The 16947-nt window shown below is 44.3% G+C and overlaps 1 protein-coding gene across 2 annotated transcripts in view; it reads left to right on the top strand.

Moving 5' to 3' along the window:
• The first annotated feature begins 7084 nt into the window (after positions 1 to 7084).
• Positions 7085 to 16947, top strand: part of GRB2 (growth factor receptor bound protein 2) — a 71293-nt gene continuing 61430 nt past the window's right edge. Inside the window, exons 1-2 of one of the 2 annotated variants that reach the window (XM_021681005.2) lie at positions 7085 to 7274; positions 15095 to 15309. In XM_021681005.2, coding sequence (XP_021536680.1) covers positions 15232 to 15309 — 78 coding nt within the window. In that variant the 5' untranslated portion in view covers positions 7085 to 7274; positions 15095 to 15231. Of the gene's footprint in view, positions 7275 to 15025; positions 15310 to 16947 lie in introns of those variants that run through there. The other variant, XM_044921625.1, reaches the window with a different exon arrangement.

Raw genomic sequence — 16947 nt, 5'->3', positions numbered from 1 at the left:
GAGGTTGCATCTTCCCACAACCACTGCCACACACCTGTACCTGTTCTCACCTGTGTTGCTCATTGTCTGAAAATCCGTGAGCTGCAGGGACTTTGCTCCCCAATTCCATCTTCCCTCCCACATCCCAGAATTTCCCTCTCTACTTGATAATTCCCTTGAGCATACAAAGCATGCCCTAACAGTTCCTATATTTAAAATACCTTCGTTGGGGGTGCCTGGGGTGGCTCAGTTGGTTAAGCATCTGCCTTTGGCTGGGGTCAAGATCTCCAGGTCCTGGGAATCCCTGCTCAGCGGGGAGTCTGCTTGTCCCTCTCCCACTGCCCCTTCCTCCTCCCCGCCCCCGCTCATGCTCTCTTTCTCTCAAATAAGTAAAATATTTTTTAAAATAAATAAATAAAAATCTCTTCCTTGGCCCCTTAAAGCCCATTTTTTTGGCTCGGCTTTATAGAAAAGCTTTTTTTTTTTTTTTTTTAAGATTTTATTTTTTAAGTAATCTCTATAGCCAATGTAGGGCTCAAACCCACAAACCTGAGATCAAGAGCCGCACACTCCACCAGCTGAGCCAGCCAGAGGCTCCTATAGCAAAACTCTCCTATAAGAGCTGCCCTTCATTGCTGCCTACACTTCCTTACTTACATTGTCTCTCTTTCCCCCCAGTTCTTTATCCCCTCCAATTAAGACTCTCGCCCCCACCCCTGCTGCCAAGACTCCTCTTGTCCATTTCAGCAACAATCTCCAAATTCAATGGTTGCCTCTGTCTTCATCTCACCCGTCCCCTTTAGCAACATTGGACATGGCTGACTACTCCTCCTTATGGAAACACTTAATTTCCCCCATCGATAAAAGAGGCATAGTCATACTATCTACTGAGTGTGGTTATTGTGGGGACTACATGAGATAAAGTGCATAAAATCCTTAGACTTTCCCTGGTGCTCAATACCTCCAGCTCATCTTTAATATTTTCATCTTTCATGAGATAATGGGTTCATGTAATATTTGTCTAACGAAAACTCAGTTTGTAAAAAAAATAAAAATAAAAGGCAAAAGGACATCAGAGGCTCAAATAAATTTAAAAATTGAAAAATGTTAAAGGAGAAGAAAAGGGAGAGTCTCATATGTAGAATGTTTTAAAAGAACATAATAAACCAATATTGGAGAAACTTCCTTGTATTAAAATTGCTAATGCTTCTTTCTTGGAGGCGTAGGAACAGTGGGGAAATTTCCACCCTTTGGATGCATCAATTCCATTTTAGCTCACAGCCAAAATGGAACTGACTTCATCTCCTTAATGAACAGAATGTGTTCTAATGAAAGAGCGATATGAAAACTGAAACAGAGGAATAGAGGAGCGCCAGCCTCCTCTGAACTTGACTTTGGCATTGCTACAGAGAGCAGTCAAGACCAGAGTCCATTTGCTTATCTGTGCTTCTATTTCTTTATTTATTTGTACTGTGGCGCTAAGTGCCACACGCCCGGATAACGACCACACCAATGGCCTTTCCTGGCATTTCTCAGCTTCAGGCAGCTTAAGATCCCAAGAGAGTACACAGGGGAGTGAGTCCCCAATTTCTCTGGGCCCATAGCAATTCGCATTCTGATTCCTGTAATCTAGGTCACATTGGGAAGGTCCCCAAATCCCCATGACTCAGTTATTCAGTAAGCGTTGTCTCTAAAAGTCTGGTCCAAAGGAGAGCGGCCTAAGGATGACTGCAGCTGCCTACTGAAAATGCATATTTCTGGGGTGCCCACCTAGCTCAGTTGGTAGAGCATGAGACTCCTTAAATGCACATTTCTGGGGCCTTCCCAGACCTTGAATATTTCTGGGATACTAGAATTTGCAATTTATACAGATCCCAGGTGACTCTCTTGTGTATTAAAATGCGAGAACATTTGGGGCGCCTGGGTGGCTCAGTCATTGGGCGTCTGCCTTCAGCTCGGGTCATGATCCCAGGGTCCTGGGATTGAGCCCCACTTCGGGCTCCCTGCTCCGCGGGGAGTCTGCTTCTCCCTCTCCCACTCGCCCTGCTTGTGTTCCCTCTCTCACTATGTCTCTCTCTGTCAAATAAATAAATAAAATCTTAAAAAATAAATAAATAAAATGTGAGAACATTAGAAAATAACCTTTGGCCCTTTTCTCCATCTTAAAAACTTCCTCTTTGGTCCAGAGGGGCCTCCATTGATTCTACCTAATGGAATGCAAGCTGTTCTTCAAGACAACTCAGTTACCACCTCCTCCATGAAGGTTTCTTGGACTCTCTATCCCCAGTTTCTCTCTCTCTCCTGGGTTCCCTTAACACTGAGTCCCCATGCTCCTAGAGCACTTGCCACGCTGGATCATATTATTTCGAGTTGGGCTTTATTTGGGGAGCCAAGAAAAACAAGGTATGGCACCTGTTCTTGAGGAACTCATAGTCTAAAGGGGAGAAGGACAAGTAAGTTGATGGCCAACATATGGTCTTAAGAATATGGTGACAAGGCACCAGAGCTCTGGGGCCAGAGCATCATGGGAGGCTTCCTGGTGGAGGTGGCACCTGAGTCGAGTATTAAAGGACAGACAGGAGCCAGGTGATGATGGGGAAGGCAGGCAGAGGAGGCTGTGGAGATAAGAGAACTGTAGAGTTATTCAGGAAACTGCAGGTCATATAGAAGCATGGAGACAAAAGGCCAGCCACAGAGGGCCATATGGGGCATGCTAAGGACTTTGGACCTTATCTGTGACCCCAATTCAATTTGTAGTTTAGAAAGCCCACTCTGGCGGGATGCCTGGGTGGCTCAGTCGGTTAAGCGGCTGCCTTTGGCTCGGGTCATGATCCCAGGATCCTGGGATCGAGTCCTGCATTGGGCTCCTTGCTCGGCGGGGAGCCTGCTTCTCCCTCTGCCTGCAGCTCCCCCTGCTTGTACTCTCGCTCACTCTCTCTCGCCCACACTCTCTCTAACGAATAAATAAATAAAAATCTTAAAAAAAAAAAAAAAGATTTAAAAAAATTTAAAAAATTAAAAAAAAAAGAAAGCCCACTCTGGCTTCAGTGTAGATAATGATTTGGAAGTGGGGCAGGATCATCAGTGAGCAGGCTGGGGACGCCTCCCAGAAATGATGGTGATGTGGACCAGGTTAGGTGATAGAAATGGAGTCAGGAGACAGAGGAAGGGAAGTTGCAGGACTAGGTGTCCGCCTGGTCGGCTCAACATCAGAGGCCACCTTCAAAGCTTGAGAAGCAGACGAAGCTTTGGCTCACAACTTAACCAAAGGAAATTCTAAGATGAGACCTTCCAAGATCAACTGAGCAGGTGGCAATAGGATTTCAATGACCAAGTTTAGGTTGTCACTGGTTGTCTGACTCTTTCCCACCACAGAGAAGCTCAGAAATGTGCCTGAGACCGGCTGGAGGCAGCTCTGAAGGGAGGATGTCAGCTGCTGGGCCAATTTCTTACGGGCTCTGGAGGCTCAATAAATGCCAGGGTAATGTCCAGTTCTTACCCTGCAGGCGGCAGCACCGCAATGCACAGAAAGCAAAGCGAGAAACCCTTTCCGTCGACTAAAAATAACTGCAAACCCCAACGGAAAGGAGAGACTTTGGGGTGATTAATTTGTGCATTCTGAAGTGACTGATGTGGCCAATTTGTTACCAACAAGTCTTGCTACAGTTACAACAGGTTTTCATGCCAGGATGTGACTTTGACTTTGCAAATTGCCTCTTACTCCAGTACCTTTTTGTGATTTAACATTAGCCACATTCAAAATATTGCCTCTAGTGTGTCTTTTTTTTCCCCCTCTCTACATGGAATGATCTTGGGCAACGTTCTCTCAAGTTTCTGAGTCTGTCTGCAGAAAAGAATTTTTTGTAGAAAAGGCAATGTAACAAATGTTGAAGGTTTTGGTATTTTGTTGGCTTTTTTATATATATATACATCATCCACAATTGCTCCATTTCAAAACAATTGTTTTTACTTTTAAATGTTCCCTTCCAAATCTGGCCATAAGCATATATTTTTGCATAGACATACTCAGAGTCTGTTTTATCAGACTCTTTAAAATGCTGCATTTAAAAGGAAGTGCTTATTTTTTTTCCCTGTTCTCTTAGGCATCTATACTCTTCTGAGATCTCACCCACTTCCTTAGCTTCAACTATCACGTGGCACAGAAAAGCAACCACATCTTTATCTTGAGTCAACTTCTGTTATTTATTCTCCAGGCATCCATTTATTCACTTTATGCACTGTGCTGGGGGCTGGGAATACAAATGTGTAAAGGTATGGTCCTGTTTCTCTGAGAGTTTGTAGAACATTAGAAGGAAGGTTTTGAACAAATAAGGCTGCAATGAGATTGAGGTATAGTGGGAATTTGGGAGAAGAAACCCTAAAACTGGCTTGGGTACCTAAAAAGGTGGGGGGGACAGGAGGCCAGCTGAGCAGTAGAAACTGCATATACCAAGATATGGATGCTCCAAAGATTATGGTACCTTCTGGAAACCACAGTGGTTTAGTTTTGGTGGAGTGTGTGTTGGCTAGAGACAGAGAGTGGGGTTTCAGGCAGGGGCCAGATCCATAAAGCTCTTACAAAGGATTTGAGATAGTGTTTTGTGGATGATAAATATCTTAGTTCCCATTGATTTTCCTCTGCAGCCAGAGTGATAAACTACTTTGAAGATGAAAATCTGACTGTGCCTGCCCCCCCAGCGTCCCCCCCCCCCATAGGATGGTGTGCCTACAGGATGAAGTACCTAGTTTTTAGCAGACTGAAAAGGCCCTGCATAAGCCTTTCCAAATGCCTTATCTACTCACCACATTCTTCTTCATCCCAGTTATAAATGGCTTCCTTGAGTCCTTTCTTACTGTCTGGCCTTTGAACATGCTATGCCCTCTCTTAGAACGCTCTTTTCCTCTTGGGCTACCTAGAGTATCAAACATTCCTCCTCAGCCTTCCCTGATCCTGGACTAGGTGAGGTTCCCTGCTGTATGCTCCCAAAGCTGCCAATAAAGCAAATGTCATACTCTCAATGGTATGTTCCCCTTTAGGCTGCAAGCTCTGTGACAGGTCATCCTATTCTCTACAAAGTAGATGCTCAGTTGATGTTGTGGGGAGAATGAATGAATACACTGAGCTTTTCAACAGCATACTGATATTTCCACCTGCATGTCTCCTAGAATGATGAACTCTACATGTCCAAAATTGGACATCATCATCTCCTTCCCTGCCTCCTCCCTGCATCACCCCACCCCTGCCCAGTTAGCTACTCCTTTTAGCTGGCAAACTTCTCTGTTGTTCTCCCCACTCAAAACAAAGAAATCCAACTCTTCCCTCACTTCCTCCTCCTCTCTGCTCAGGAGCTAAGTCCTTCCCTTCCATTTCTATTTTTTTTCTGGCTACCATTCTAGAATTACAAAGTAATTATAAAGTATCAAAGTGGGAAAAATATGGATTTTAGAACAAGATAGGCCTAGGTTCAAGTCTTGGGTCTACTATACTTGGGTTTCCTTGGGTCAGGTCAGTAAGCTCTCTAAGCCTCAGTTTCTGAATCTGTAAATGGGGATATTTATTATCCACCCTCTAGAAACACTATGCACTTCAGGTGGTAAATAGATAGTCCTCTTATTATTTTCACTACATATTGGACATGTCCTGCTCAAAAACCTTCAGAGGTTGCTAATCACTTGACCATGAACCCTAAGCCATACATCTTGGTCTTATCTCTCATTACTTCCCACCCCACCCCAAATCCTAAAATCTGGGCAATCTGAAATATTGGCTAATTCCGTCACTCTTTCCTCCCTGCTTCCAGGTTGGAGTTCAAATACCAAGTCCTCCCTGATTACCTGAGCACCAAGTAACTGCCTCCCTCCTCTGCAGTCCTGTATGCATTCAGTGGGACTTAAGGCCAACTGTTTTGCCTTGCAGACTAGGCAACTCTCCTCTGGATTACAAACTGCTGACAGCGGAGGCTTTGGTGGGTTCATCTATTACTTTGCATAGTGCCTTCCATGCAGTTGGTGCTCAATAAATGCTTGGTGAAAGAACAACTCATTTTCCTTATTTCAATGGCTTCTTTCCTCTATAGAATCAGATGTTCGTTTATTCTCATCTCAGCACTGTTTTGTTGGCTTCCAGGGAGCACATTACCATTAGATACGTTCTGTTCTCTTTAATTGGAAAGAGCTTTTGGAACTGAAAAATAGGAGTTACATCTTCAAGCCTCATCTGCCGCTCCCTCGTACTCACCCGCCTGGTACAGGAATCGAACTACTTAGCATTACACAGAACATGACTCTCTCACACCTCCGTTCCTTTGTACATGCGTGCCGTTCCCTTCGCCTGGAGCGCCCTTACCCCGACTTCTCTGTCTAGTGAACTCCTCCTCCTCCTCCTCCAAGACTCAGCTCAGACGTCATCATCACCTTCTCTGGGAAGGCTATTCTGAGATGGGCAGAGTAGCGGTCCTTCCTCCTATCTTTTTTGCTTCCTCAGCATTTCCCCCAAATAATTCTAACATTGCATATGGCTTTTTTTTTTTTACTTTTCTTCCGCTCCTCTAGATCGTGAATTGCTTGAGGGCCAGGATATCTGTTCATTGTACCTTCTATACCCAACACCTATACCTATACCTATGATTAGCACGTATTAGGCACTTGATTAGATCAATGAGCGAAGAATATGTTAATTCCTCTAACAGGGCTGTTTGGACCATATTTTCAAGTATTTCAAAAGCTGGTCCTCTATTTGGAGTGTTTCAGGATGGAGGGAGATTCCCGCACCCCCACCCCCTCCCGCCGCAACTGCCTCGGTTTGGTGGCAGGAGAAGGGAAGTGATTAGGGTGTGGTGAAGAGTTTACTCCTTCAGGGCTAAGCTGTAATTTACCCGCCCTGGCACAGAGAGGGTTACAGCGACCCGGAGGCGGAGCCATGTCGGTGCCACCTGCTCCGGGGCGGTCTGGCGCACGCGCCTTGGCATCTAGATGGTGGCTACCTGCGGGGCCCGGGCCGAGGAGGAGCGCTTGCGCTCTGGGCCTTTTCCGCCGGGGGAAGTCTCGCGGGGGCGGGGCGGGGCGGGGCGGGGCCGCGCGGGGAAGTTCTCGCGGGACCCCGACGAGGAGCGGAAGCCAGGCGGCTGTGCTGCTTCTGCGAGCGGGCGGCGGCGGCAGCGGCAGAGGCGACGAAGACTGAGGCGGCGACGGCGGCGGGAACAGGCGCTGCCGTCGGGGAGCAGCAGCGCGGTCGGCGGCCGCTCGCACCGCTGCAGAGGGGCCGGCCGGGCGCGGAGCGGAGCAGCTGCGCTACGGTGAGTGCGGCCGGCGGCGGCGGCGCTGCTCCGGTGCCTCTTCCCCCCTCGCTCGGCTGCGGGAGTCGGCCTGCGGGGACCGGGCCCAGCCTACCGAGGGCTGCCGGGGTTCGGGGTCGGGGCGGCGAGGCCTGGGGCGGGGGACGGAGTCTCCGGGGCTCCCGGGCTCCGCGTTTCCCCTTTTGGGGAGCTTCCTTCCTGGGGACCGTCCTCCCCCAGCCCTTAGCTCGGTGCAGAGCCTCGGACCCCAGGGCAGGAGGCCGGTGCTCCTCATTAAGTGTCACGCTTTCTTCCGGAGGGTTTGCGCAGAGGGGTCGGGAGAAGCCCGGGAGCCCTGGGTACTCATTCTGTGAGTCAGTCTGACTTGGCCGGGAGGCGGGGGATTCGCAGCGGCTGCAAATGTGGTGATTGATGCTCTTGCGACCTGCACGGCCACCACGTCACCATCTCCTGGTGTCATTGGGCCGAATTTGGGGAGGGAACCCACCGACCCTATGAATACCGTGAGTTAGAACCTTTGCTGCCGGAGCCAGGCGAGATGTCTAGTTTCTCTTTTTCTTTTTTGAAGCTACTCTGAAAAATACTTGTAAAAGAACAATAAGCAGCAGTTGGTTGGAATGCTCCGGGGCAAGATTTCAGTGCGAGGGGATAGAAAAGCACTGGTATTTTTCATTTGCAACGCTCTCCATATAAGCCACATGAGTTACAGCTTGTTTAGGGAGTCATTATAAAAGTAGGATTTGCAGAGGAGCCGAAGTGCACTCGACATCTATCTTTTGGTACTGTTGACTCAGAAAAGAGTCTAAAAGACACATGAAAGAAGTTAGCATATCTCTTTGGCTTTCCTGTCTCTCTTTCACTTTATACTTCTCCAGCAGTTGCATTCCCTTTCTATTTACTTCTATTTTCCCTGCGGACACTAAATGCTTACTTGTGTAATGCAAGTCATTTGCCCATCCCTCCCCCCCCCCTTTTTTTCTAATCTACTTCCCCTTCCTCCTTTTTGTCTCTTCTTCGGCATAATTTTTCGAGGTTTCTGCCCTTTGGTGCAATTCGTCTTCTCCCTCATTTAAAGATTCCGTTTTCTCTCCGGGGAAGTACCCTCTTTCCTGCTTTATCCTTCACTTTGAAGCGTCCACTGTGTTCCTTCAGTCAGCCAGAAGAGTTGCCAGAGAGCCATGCGAGACTTTAAGTTCTCCCCCTGGGAACTGGGAGGCTCAAAGGATTGAATTCATCCGTAAGTAATCAATACTGCCACTGGGTCACAAGTGTAGCTTGCTTGTGTTATTTGTGTTTTGGTTGTTTTTTTCATTTTAACATTGTGCTTTCGTGTCTGCTTACGCTTTTCTCCCTGTGTCTCTCTTATATTAGTTAAGGAAGATTGGGTCAATTTGGGGCTTGTATGACTTATCTTTTGGCTTTTAGTGGGAGTGGTTCATGTTAAAAAACAAAACCAACCATAGACCTATATTACAATAGAATTAAGATAACATGAAGTATTTGAGGGAATAGAATTTATTTAGACCACTGATGAATTAAAACTTGCCCATTGTGACAGTATGAATTTATTCTTTACCAGGGTTCTTTTTAATCAGGCAACTTTGTTATGTTGTTGGGGTCTTTTCGATAGAAAGAAGTAACTTTATGTGTTCCATTGCTCCTTCCCTTGTTCAAAATTTTCTGAATTCCCAAAAACCAAAGTTAATTCTTATAATCGGCTTTCTTTGATACTAAAAGCAAGCATTTAAGTGCTCGAGGCCGTTTACTTCTTTAGCAAGTGTATTCAGATTTGAGGGATTGCTAGGTTTTAAATACTACTAGTTGATGGTACTTAGCAGTTTTTCTGAGAAAAATCCTGTTATGTTGCCTGTTGTGCAGCAGTGGTTCTGATTGTTACCTAGAACAGAAGAGTAATAGATTTTGGAGAAATTAATACAGACTAGAGACCCACCATGCTCTCCTGAGAGAAATTAATAGTTACTTGCTTAATTAAAAAAAAACTTTCTGGCACTACTGAAAGACTATTGAGAGCCCTTGGTTTTATTTGTCAAAGTTGGCTTTTTCCTAGTTGAGCCAAGTGAATATGCATTATTTTCATTTTATGCAAAGACATTGTAGTGCATTATCTGGAATGCAAAGTTAAAATCTGGTTAAGCACCCTTACAGTACAGCAGTGATTCTTAAAGTTTAGCATGCATAAGAATTACCTGTGAATCTTATTTCAGGCCCTGGGCCTAAGGCACCCCACAGTGAATCAGTCTCTGAATGGAACGATTTTGATGCAACTAGTCCAAGGACCAAAACTGTTGTTACAGAACAGCTGTAAAATAATGAGGCAGGAATGTGGTTTTAAATTAGTCAACTTAATTTACTTAAATTACACTTTCTGTATGTAGAGTAAATATTTAAAAGCCTAAGAGAATAAGTGACGATACATGTGATTAGTCTTTGTATGTGTAAATATTTGAGCATTGTTAGGACTCTGATGTGGAGCAATTTAATTTGAAAGTTTATATTTATTTATTTATTTATTTTTTATTTTTTTTTTAAAGATTTTATTTATTTATTTGAGAGAGAGAATGAGAGAGAGCAAGCACATGAGAGGGTGGAGGGTCAGAGGGAGAAGCAGACTCCCCGCCGAGCAGGGAGCCCGATGCGGGACTCGATCCCGGGACTCCAGGATCATGACCTGAGCCGAAGGCAGTCGCTTAACTGACTGAGCCACCCAGGCGCCCTGAAAGTTTATATTTAATAGGGCTGTTAATTTGTCTACCAGAAAGCTCTTCTGAGTTTGCATGTAGATGGAAGAAGATGGACAATGTAGGAACATATGGAACGGTACTTGAAAAGGTGCTGGTAATGCCGGCCAGTTAACACTTCTTAGTACTTTGTGCCAGAGACTCCACGGCCTTTACTCCACTCCAAGGCCTTTATATGTGCTATCTCTTAATCATCAAAATGTCCTATCAGGTACATGCGTTATTATCCCCATTTTCCAGCTGAGGGAAACTAGGATTTAGGGAATATAGGTTCACCCATCTAGTGGTAATGGGACAATTGAATTCAGGTCTAACTCCAGAGCGCCAGTAAGATTTTTTAGTGTTTGTTTTTTCTAACTACAAAAGTAGTGATGAAAATACAATTGAGGTGTGTAGTGCAGAAAGGAAAAATATTGGGGTGCCTGGGGGGCTCGGTTGAGCATCTGCCTTTGGCTCAGGTCATGATCCCAGGGTGCTGGGATCAAGTCCCGGCATCAGGCTCCCTGCTCAGTGGCTTGTGTGTGCACTCTCTCGCTTACTCTCTCTCTCAAATGAATACAACCTTAAAAAAAAAAAAGTGAAAATATTTTGTGATCTTGCTCCTAGAGATAACCTTGTTAACCTTTTGGGTTTTTTCTTTAGCACACACTGATAAATACTATTTTGCTTTATGGAAATGGGATAAACTAATTTTTCGGCATTTTTGTTTTTAATTTGATAGTATCTCTTGGTATTTATATAGGAAGATACTCCATAGATATTCTCATGGATATTGATCAGGTGTATATATATGTATTTGGCACATGGTATTTGTCATTATTTCAGTAAGATAAATCTAGGAATTGGAATTACTTTTTCAAGGATATGTATTTTAAAATTGTCAACATAAAATTACTATATTATAGTATACTACTATAAAATTACTTTCCAGAAAAATTGAACTGATTAATTGCCTGCTACAGTGTGGGCTCTGTGATGGTTTTATTACTATACTACAGTACCAAGCACATTGTCAGGCATATAGTAGCTGCTCAAAATGTTAAATGGATGAACATTGGGTAAAGAATCAGAGTGTGTTCACCCAGAGTATTGCAGAGGCTAAGTATTATAAACCTTTAAAAAAATTTGCCAATTAGTAGGTGAAGGAAATCTCGTTTTAATTTGCAGTTTTTAACAGTGAAATTGAACATCTTATGTTTTAAGTAGAATCACATTTTAACTTATCTTGAGTAACTTAATGTCAGGCCCTATTCAAAGCATTTCACGTATATTTTCTGTATTACCTAATAATGAATGAATCTTATAAAGTAGGTGATACTATCCCCATTTTACAGATGAGAAATGGGGCTTGTTTAAAAGGCTTGCCCAAAATAATAGCTGGTAAGCATCAAGGTCATTACTTGAACCCCGGTCAGCCTGCTTTTAAAGACCATGCAGACACTAAGCTATATTGCCCAGTGAGTGTTGTGTATTTTATTGTCTGTAAATTTGGGGAAGAAAAGAGTTAAGTGGAAGAAAGAAAATAAAGTCCTACAAATACCTTTAGGGGACTACATTTTAGGATTCAGTGCACATTGCTTGAAATGAACAATTCAGGCTGCGCTTCTTTTTTTTTTTTTTTTAAGATTTTATTTATTTATTTGAGAGAGAGAGAGACAGTGAGAGAGGGAACACAAGCAGGGGGGAGAGGGAGAAGCAGGCTTCCCGCGGAGCAGGGAGCCCGATGCGGGCTCGATCCCAGAACCCTGAGATCATGACCTGAGCCGAAGGCAGACGCTTAACGACTGAGCCACCCAGGCGCCCCCCCTTTTTTTTTTTTTTTTAAGATTTTATTTCTTCACTTGGACAGAGAGAGAGCACAAGCAGGGGGAGTGGCAGGCAGAGGGAGAGGGAGAAGCAGGCGCCCCCAGGAGCAGGGATCCTGATGTGGGGCTTGATCCCACAGGATCAGGACCTGAGCCAAAGCAGATGCTTAACTCACCGAGCCAGAGCCACCCAGGCACCCCTGCACTTGTGCTCTTCAAATTTGCTGCCTGTGATGGACTGCAGGGTGTATGCTGGAACAGCTTAACCATTCTCATTAGAGTTCAGTGTTAAATGTACTCTCAACCCATTTTCTCTGTTAAAATCATTATACATTGCGTCCACTTTCAGTTTTCTTCTTTTGATAATTAGTGTTGTGTATAAGATAGTTTTTTGTGGGTTTGTTGTTGGTTGTTTTTGTTTTTGCCTTTAATGAAACACATCCTTTTGAATTCCTTTAGCCTGTGTGCTCTTTTCTGTGGCTAGCTTGAGAAGCTGAGCCCTTCAGGTTTTCTCCATGAGCTGCTAATTTTTATTTGGCATAGCCAAAGAAGTATCAATTGTGCCTGGTTTTCATTTCTCTCAAACTGTGTCTCACAAAGCAGTAGTTACTTGAAACATGACTTTCAAGAGTGTCTGTTTATGCTTTCTCTAGGAATCCTATGGTAGATGAGTTGGGTCACCGGAGAACCCAGTGTTGAAAACTGTCTTGGTTTTTATGCTGTAGCAGTTCAGTTACACTGCAGTTGTCTGAAATCCCGAATGACCTAGAAATTTATGCCCTGTTACAACATACTACCTTGACAGTGACAATGCTTTGAGTTTCTGATTTTCTGATTTCTGTTTTTCAAAAATGAAACTCCTTATCTTTGTTAGACCTGCTCAGTTCAGCTTCCCAGCATTGATACATAGTCCCAACCATCAGCCCTGGAGACCAATTAAAATAAATGACCTGGTCAGGTAGAAAATATTGAAAGTATTGACAGGCATGTAGCAGAAATCTTGGAGCATTTGCAAGAAATAAAAATAGGTACACACATTGGAAAGAAGGCAAAAAAGGAAAAGCAGTTATTAATGCCAGGAAAAAGTAAAGGATTGTACTAGAGAGGAAGGTTGCTTGTAATATATTTAAATCAACAGTGAAGAATATTTTGTAATATGAAACTCTGCTTAAACCGGAATAGGTATTACTGGAAGGGGCAAGGGGAAGCTGGCAGGGGTGAACGTCTTGCAAGTGATAGGTCATGGCTGGAATAAACTAAGAAACAGCAGTAAAAGCATATTATTTAGAAATATTGTAAGTAAATACAAAGAGAAAGCTAAAAATAAAATTGAGGGTGATTGCTGGTAGGTGTTGGGGTGAGGAACTGCCCCCCCTTTTTATAAGCCTTTTAAAAGCAGTGACTTTCAAAATTATATACATGGATAAGTTTGATTAAAAAAGCAACTACAGAGAGAATAAGTAAAGGGTGTTTAAGGACACACAAAAATACTCTGAGGGGTGCCTGGCTGGCTCAGTCGAGAGAGCATGGGACTTGATCTTGGGGTCGTGAGTTTGAGCCCCATGTTGGGTGTAGAGATCACTTAAAATTTAAAATAAATACTCTTGAGACTAATCTTCATATATATATATATATGTATATTTTATATTTGCTAGAGCTCTGTCTTCCCTCTTTGCTTTTATATTTGCTAGAGCTCTGTCTTCCTCTTTTAGAGCCAGCCGCACATGGGATATCGTAGGTATGGCCTGATAGAATAAACATTGGTTTGATTAGTTTACCTGCAGTAGAATGTTTGGCTTTCAGAATTTGACTGAAGGACTTTTTATTACCAGGTGATTTCTTCCCTCCTTGGTAACACTCATTTCCTTCTTATCTTAATATTACCATCTGGTTTACTGCTTAGTCCATTTGCAGCTATGCTTGATTAATGCCCCAATTGTTAACTTTAGAACAAAAGAATAATCACCCGTGCTCCTCAGATGAGCTTTTTGCTAGATGGTAATTATCCAAGAAGGGTGTCACTATAAATAATCTGTCCCCATTCTGCTACTGTCAGTGTTGTTTTCTGCTTTTATTTAGCCTGTATGAAAACACTAACTGAAAACAAGAATGGGACTTTATTTTCCTTTCCTTAGGCAGAGGTCTAGATTATGTCCGTGTTCAGGGCTGGAGATGGTATGCCCACAGCTCACCATCACGTAGTACACTACCTAAGGGTTTTTACAGAATCTTTACCTGCAAAATGCAGTTTGGTTCATTTTAGAACCCCTCTGGCTCTGAGAAAAGCAGCTGTTGTCAGGGTAACTGTGAGAGGCTTCTGTTTGATTTACTGGCACCATCTCCCTGCACTTTCTCCAGATAAGGCATCTGGCAGCTCAGATTCTGAAAAACGGATTCCTTTCAAGCGTAGTTAGGACTTCAGCTTTGCTCCCTAGGGTAGTTGGAAATAATGTGGAGGCTGCTTCTGGAAATGCTGAACCTTGGACATCTATTTCAAGGGCTATTGGGACTCCGAAGTCTTGGGGGTGTTCAGAGGAGAAGGGTGCCTTAGGCAAGAGCAGGTCTTCACCAACAAAAGGCTCTGACGCTGGATCTCCTTTTTCTGGTTACCTGAGCTTGCTGATCACAGTTTGGAAGTGATATCAGAATAGCAAATTGAATTTAAAGAAGGAGTTCCGAGGTTCACTTTCTCCTGCTTTCCTAGGAGCAGACCAAGGGTTAGTTTCTGAGAACAGTTCAGGCAGCTCAGGACCAAAGCCAGAATTGCTTGCTTTTGACTGGATAGGGGACCCAACGTTTTCAGAAGACCAGAAAGCTTGGCGGGGAGAAAGGAAGGAAATGGGCCCAGGCTACTGAGAAAAGCGGGGTGCCATCCCCAGGGCGAGGCCTTTTTTTGAGTGGACTGCATTTCGGGCCGGAGGAGCAGAGAGCGTAAGGGGCGAGGGAGGAAAGGCGGAGACTGAGCGGGTCTCCAGCCGGTTCCTGCACACCGCGCACACCCAGCGGGAAGGAAGAGGAAGTGTGTTCTTGGAATAGCTCGAACGGCGGCCGCCATTGGCCGGCGGGGCTGTCAGTCGCCTGGGGGCTGAGACTGCGAAGAGGAAGGAGGCGATCGGGGCTCCTGCCTGCGAGCGAGGGAGGCGGGCCGAGCCAGGCCGAGCCAGGGGGCGTGGGGGCTGGGGCGGCAGGCCGATCGGCAGGGCGGGGCTGCCTTCGGTGCTGGCCACTTCTCTCACCCATCCCTCTTGTGATTCAGGGTGGCATTGTGTGTCCCGGAGTGCACGAGCGAGTCCCGGGAGAGCGGCGAGGCCGAGCCCAGAGCGCTGGGTGGCTTCGGCAGGGAAGACTCCTTTCCCCCGGCTTCAGGCTGCTGAGCCCTGAGCAGCGCTCAGAATGGAAGCCATCGCCAAATATGACTTCAAAGCTACTGCTGACGACGAGCTGAGCTTCAAAAGGGGGGACATCCTCAAGGTAAGTGTGATGCCACGCAAATGCTGAGATGGCCTCCTCTTGTACTCACCTACCTTCGTTTGCCCTGATAACACACAAAGAAGCCGAGCTCGTCCTTTCTCATTGCCCACTTTTCCCATTTACCGTGGGGCGGGCTCTGGATAGCTGACAGAGATGCTGAGGGGAATATTAAATATGACTTAAGAGGGTTGGTGTGATGTATGGCCTTTAACTGCCTTTGTGTGAATGCCTCGAGTATTTCTGTTGCTTGTTGGTTGGTAATTCAAGTAAAGTCAAAGCAGCATGAGTGTATGAGTAGACTGATCTTGTAGTCTTATTAAGCATTGGGGGATTTTTTTTTTTTAAAGACAAACTTGAAGTATTTATGTAAAAGCACTCAATTAGTCTTACTTTACCTAGTCAAAAGATTTTTGCAATCCAGAACCTGATGCTAGTTGGTTAGAAATGAATTTCCTCTAGTTTAGAGAGGTGGTTAAAAGTATATGCCAAAACTCATTAAAGAACCTCAGTGTCTTTTAATTCTTTGTGAAAAAACTAGTGGAGTTCTAAATCCTAAGGTTCATCTTGCTGTTGTACGAGTCAGATGGCGATTTTCTTAAAAGAAACTTGAGCAATTACCCTGTATTACACTCTAATTGCACAAAAGAAACTTGCTGACAGTTTAAAAATAAGCTGCTTTCCAGTTTGCAGCTCATTCTGAGCCCAAACTATTTACTTGAGGATTCACTTTCCACCTGGCACATGGTAATTATGTTGTTTACCCAATTGACGGCAGCAGCTTGCCCTTTTGGATATGTAATTTATTTTTACAAGGGTGGGTGTTATTGAATAATGTGTCAGCTCTACAGGAGGAGAACCTGAAGTTTAGCGTTTGCATATTCCATGTTCACGGCCTCTCAAGTTCTCTGACGTTTTTTCCTCAGAGGCGTTTGTAGTCTGATGGTTGAGAGTTTGCCACACATTTGTTTACTACCCCTGAGTGAAATTATTAAAATTTTACAAAGAGGAAGAAAGTGGAAATGTAGAAATGTGGTCCCTTATAAAAAGACCGCTGATTTTTTTTCCCCTTTTTTGAGTCTTGCCGACCTGTGGGTAGTTACTATTTTGCTCTCCTTGCCTGAGACATAGAGTTCCACTCTGAAGTGTGTTGATGTTAGAAATGTAGGTTGTACTTCCTAGAAGGCAATATTCAAGAGTCCTTTAAGGGGAACGAAAGTGTTTTTTTTCAGAGCTGTTCTTGTGATGCCAAGCTTCCCCAGGATATTCTCAAAGTCAGCACTGAAGTGTCAGAAAGCAGACAGAACCAGCTGTAGGTTTTAGAGTAACATACGTTTTCTGTTTCTATTTTCTTAGCTAGAAGTCAGAGCAAAGGAGCAAACTTAGACTGTTAAATTACTCTGTATGGTTGGTGTACAGAGGAGTAATTTGATGTTTCCATAGGTGATTACTGTTTTCAGCAGATAAACAGTCGTGGTATCATCATAAGATTGGCTACTCAAATATTGTACACCTGAAACTAATATAACACTGTATGTTAACTATAATGAAATTTAAAAAAAGATTGGCTGCTCAGGTACTCACGTCTGTAGCCTCTACAAAAATCTTGTGGGAACAGATCCCCCCTGCAGTGCAAACTTG

The sequence above is a fragment of the Neomonachus schauinslandi genome, chromosome 15, assembly GCF_002201575.2.
Source record: "Neomonachus schauinslandi chromosome 15, ASM220157v2, whole genome shotgun sequence".
Taxonomy (NCBI): Eukaryota; Metazoa; Chordata; class Mammalia; order Carnivora; family Phocidae; genus Neomonachus; species Neomonachus schauinslandi.
Note: the sequence above shows the minus strand (reverse complement) of the source record. Positions and strands in the feature narration are given on the sequence as shown.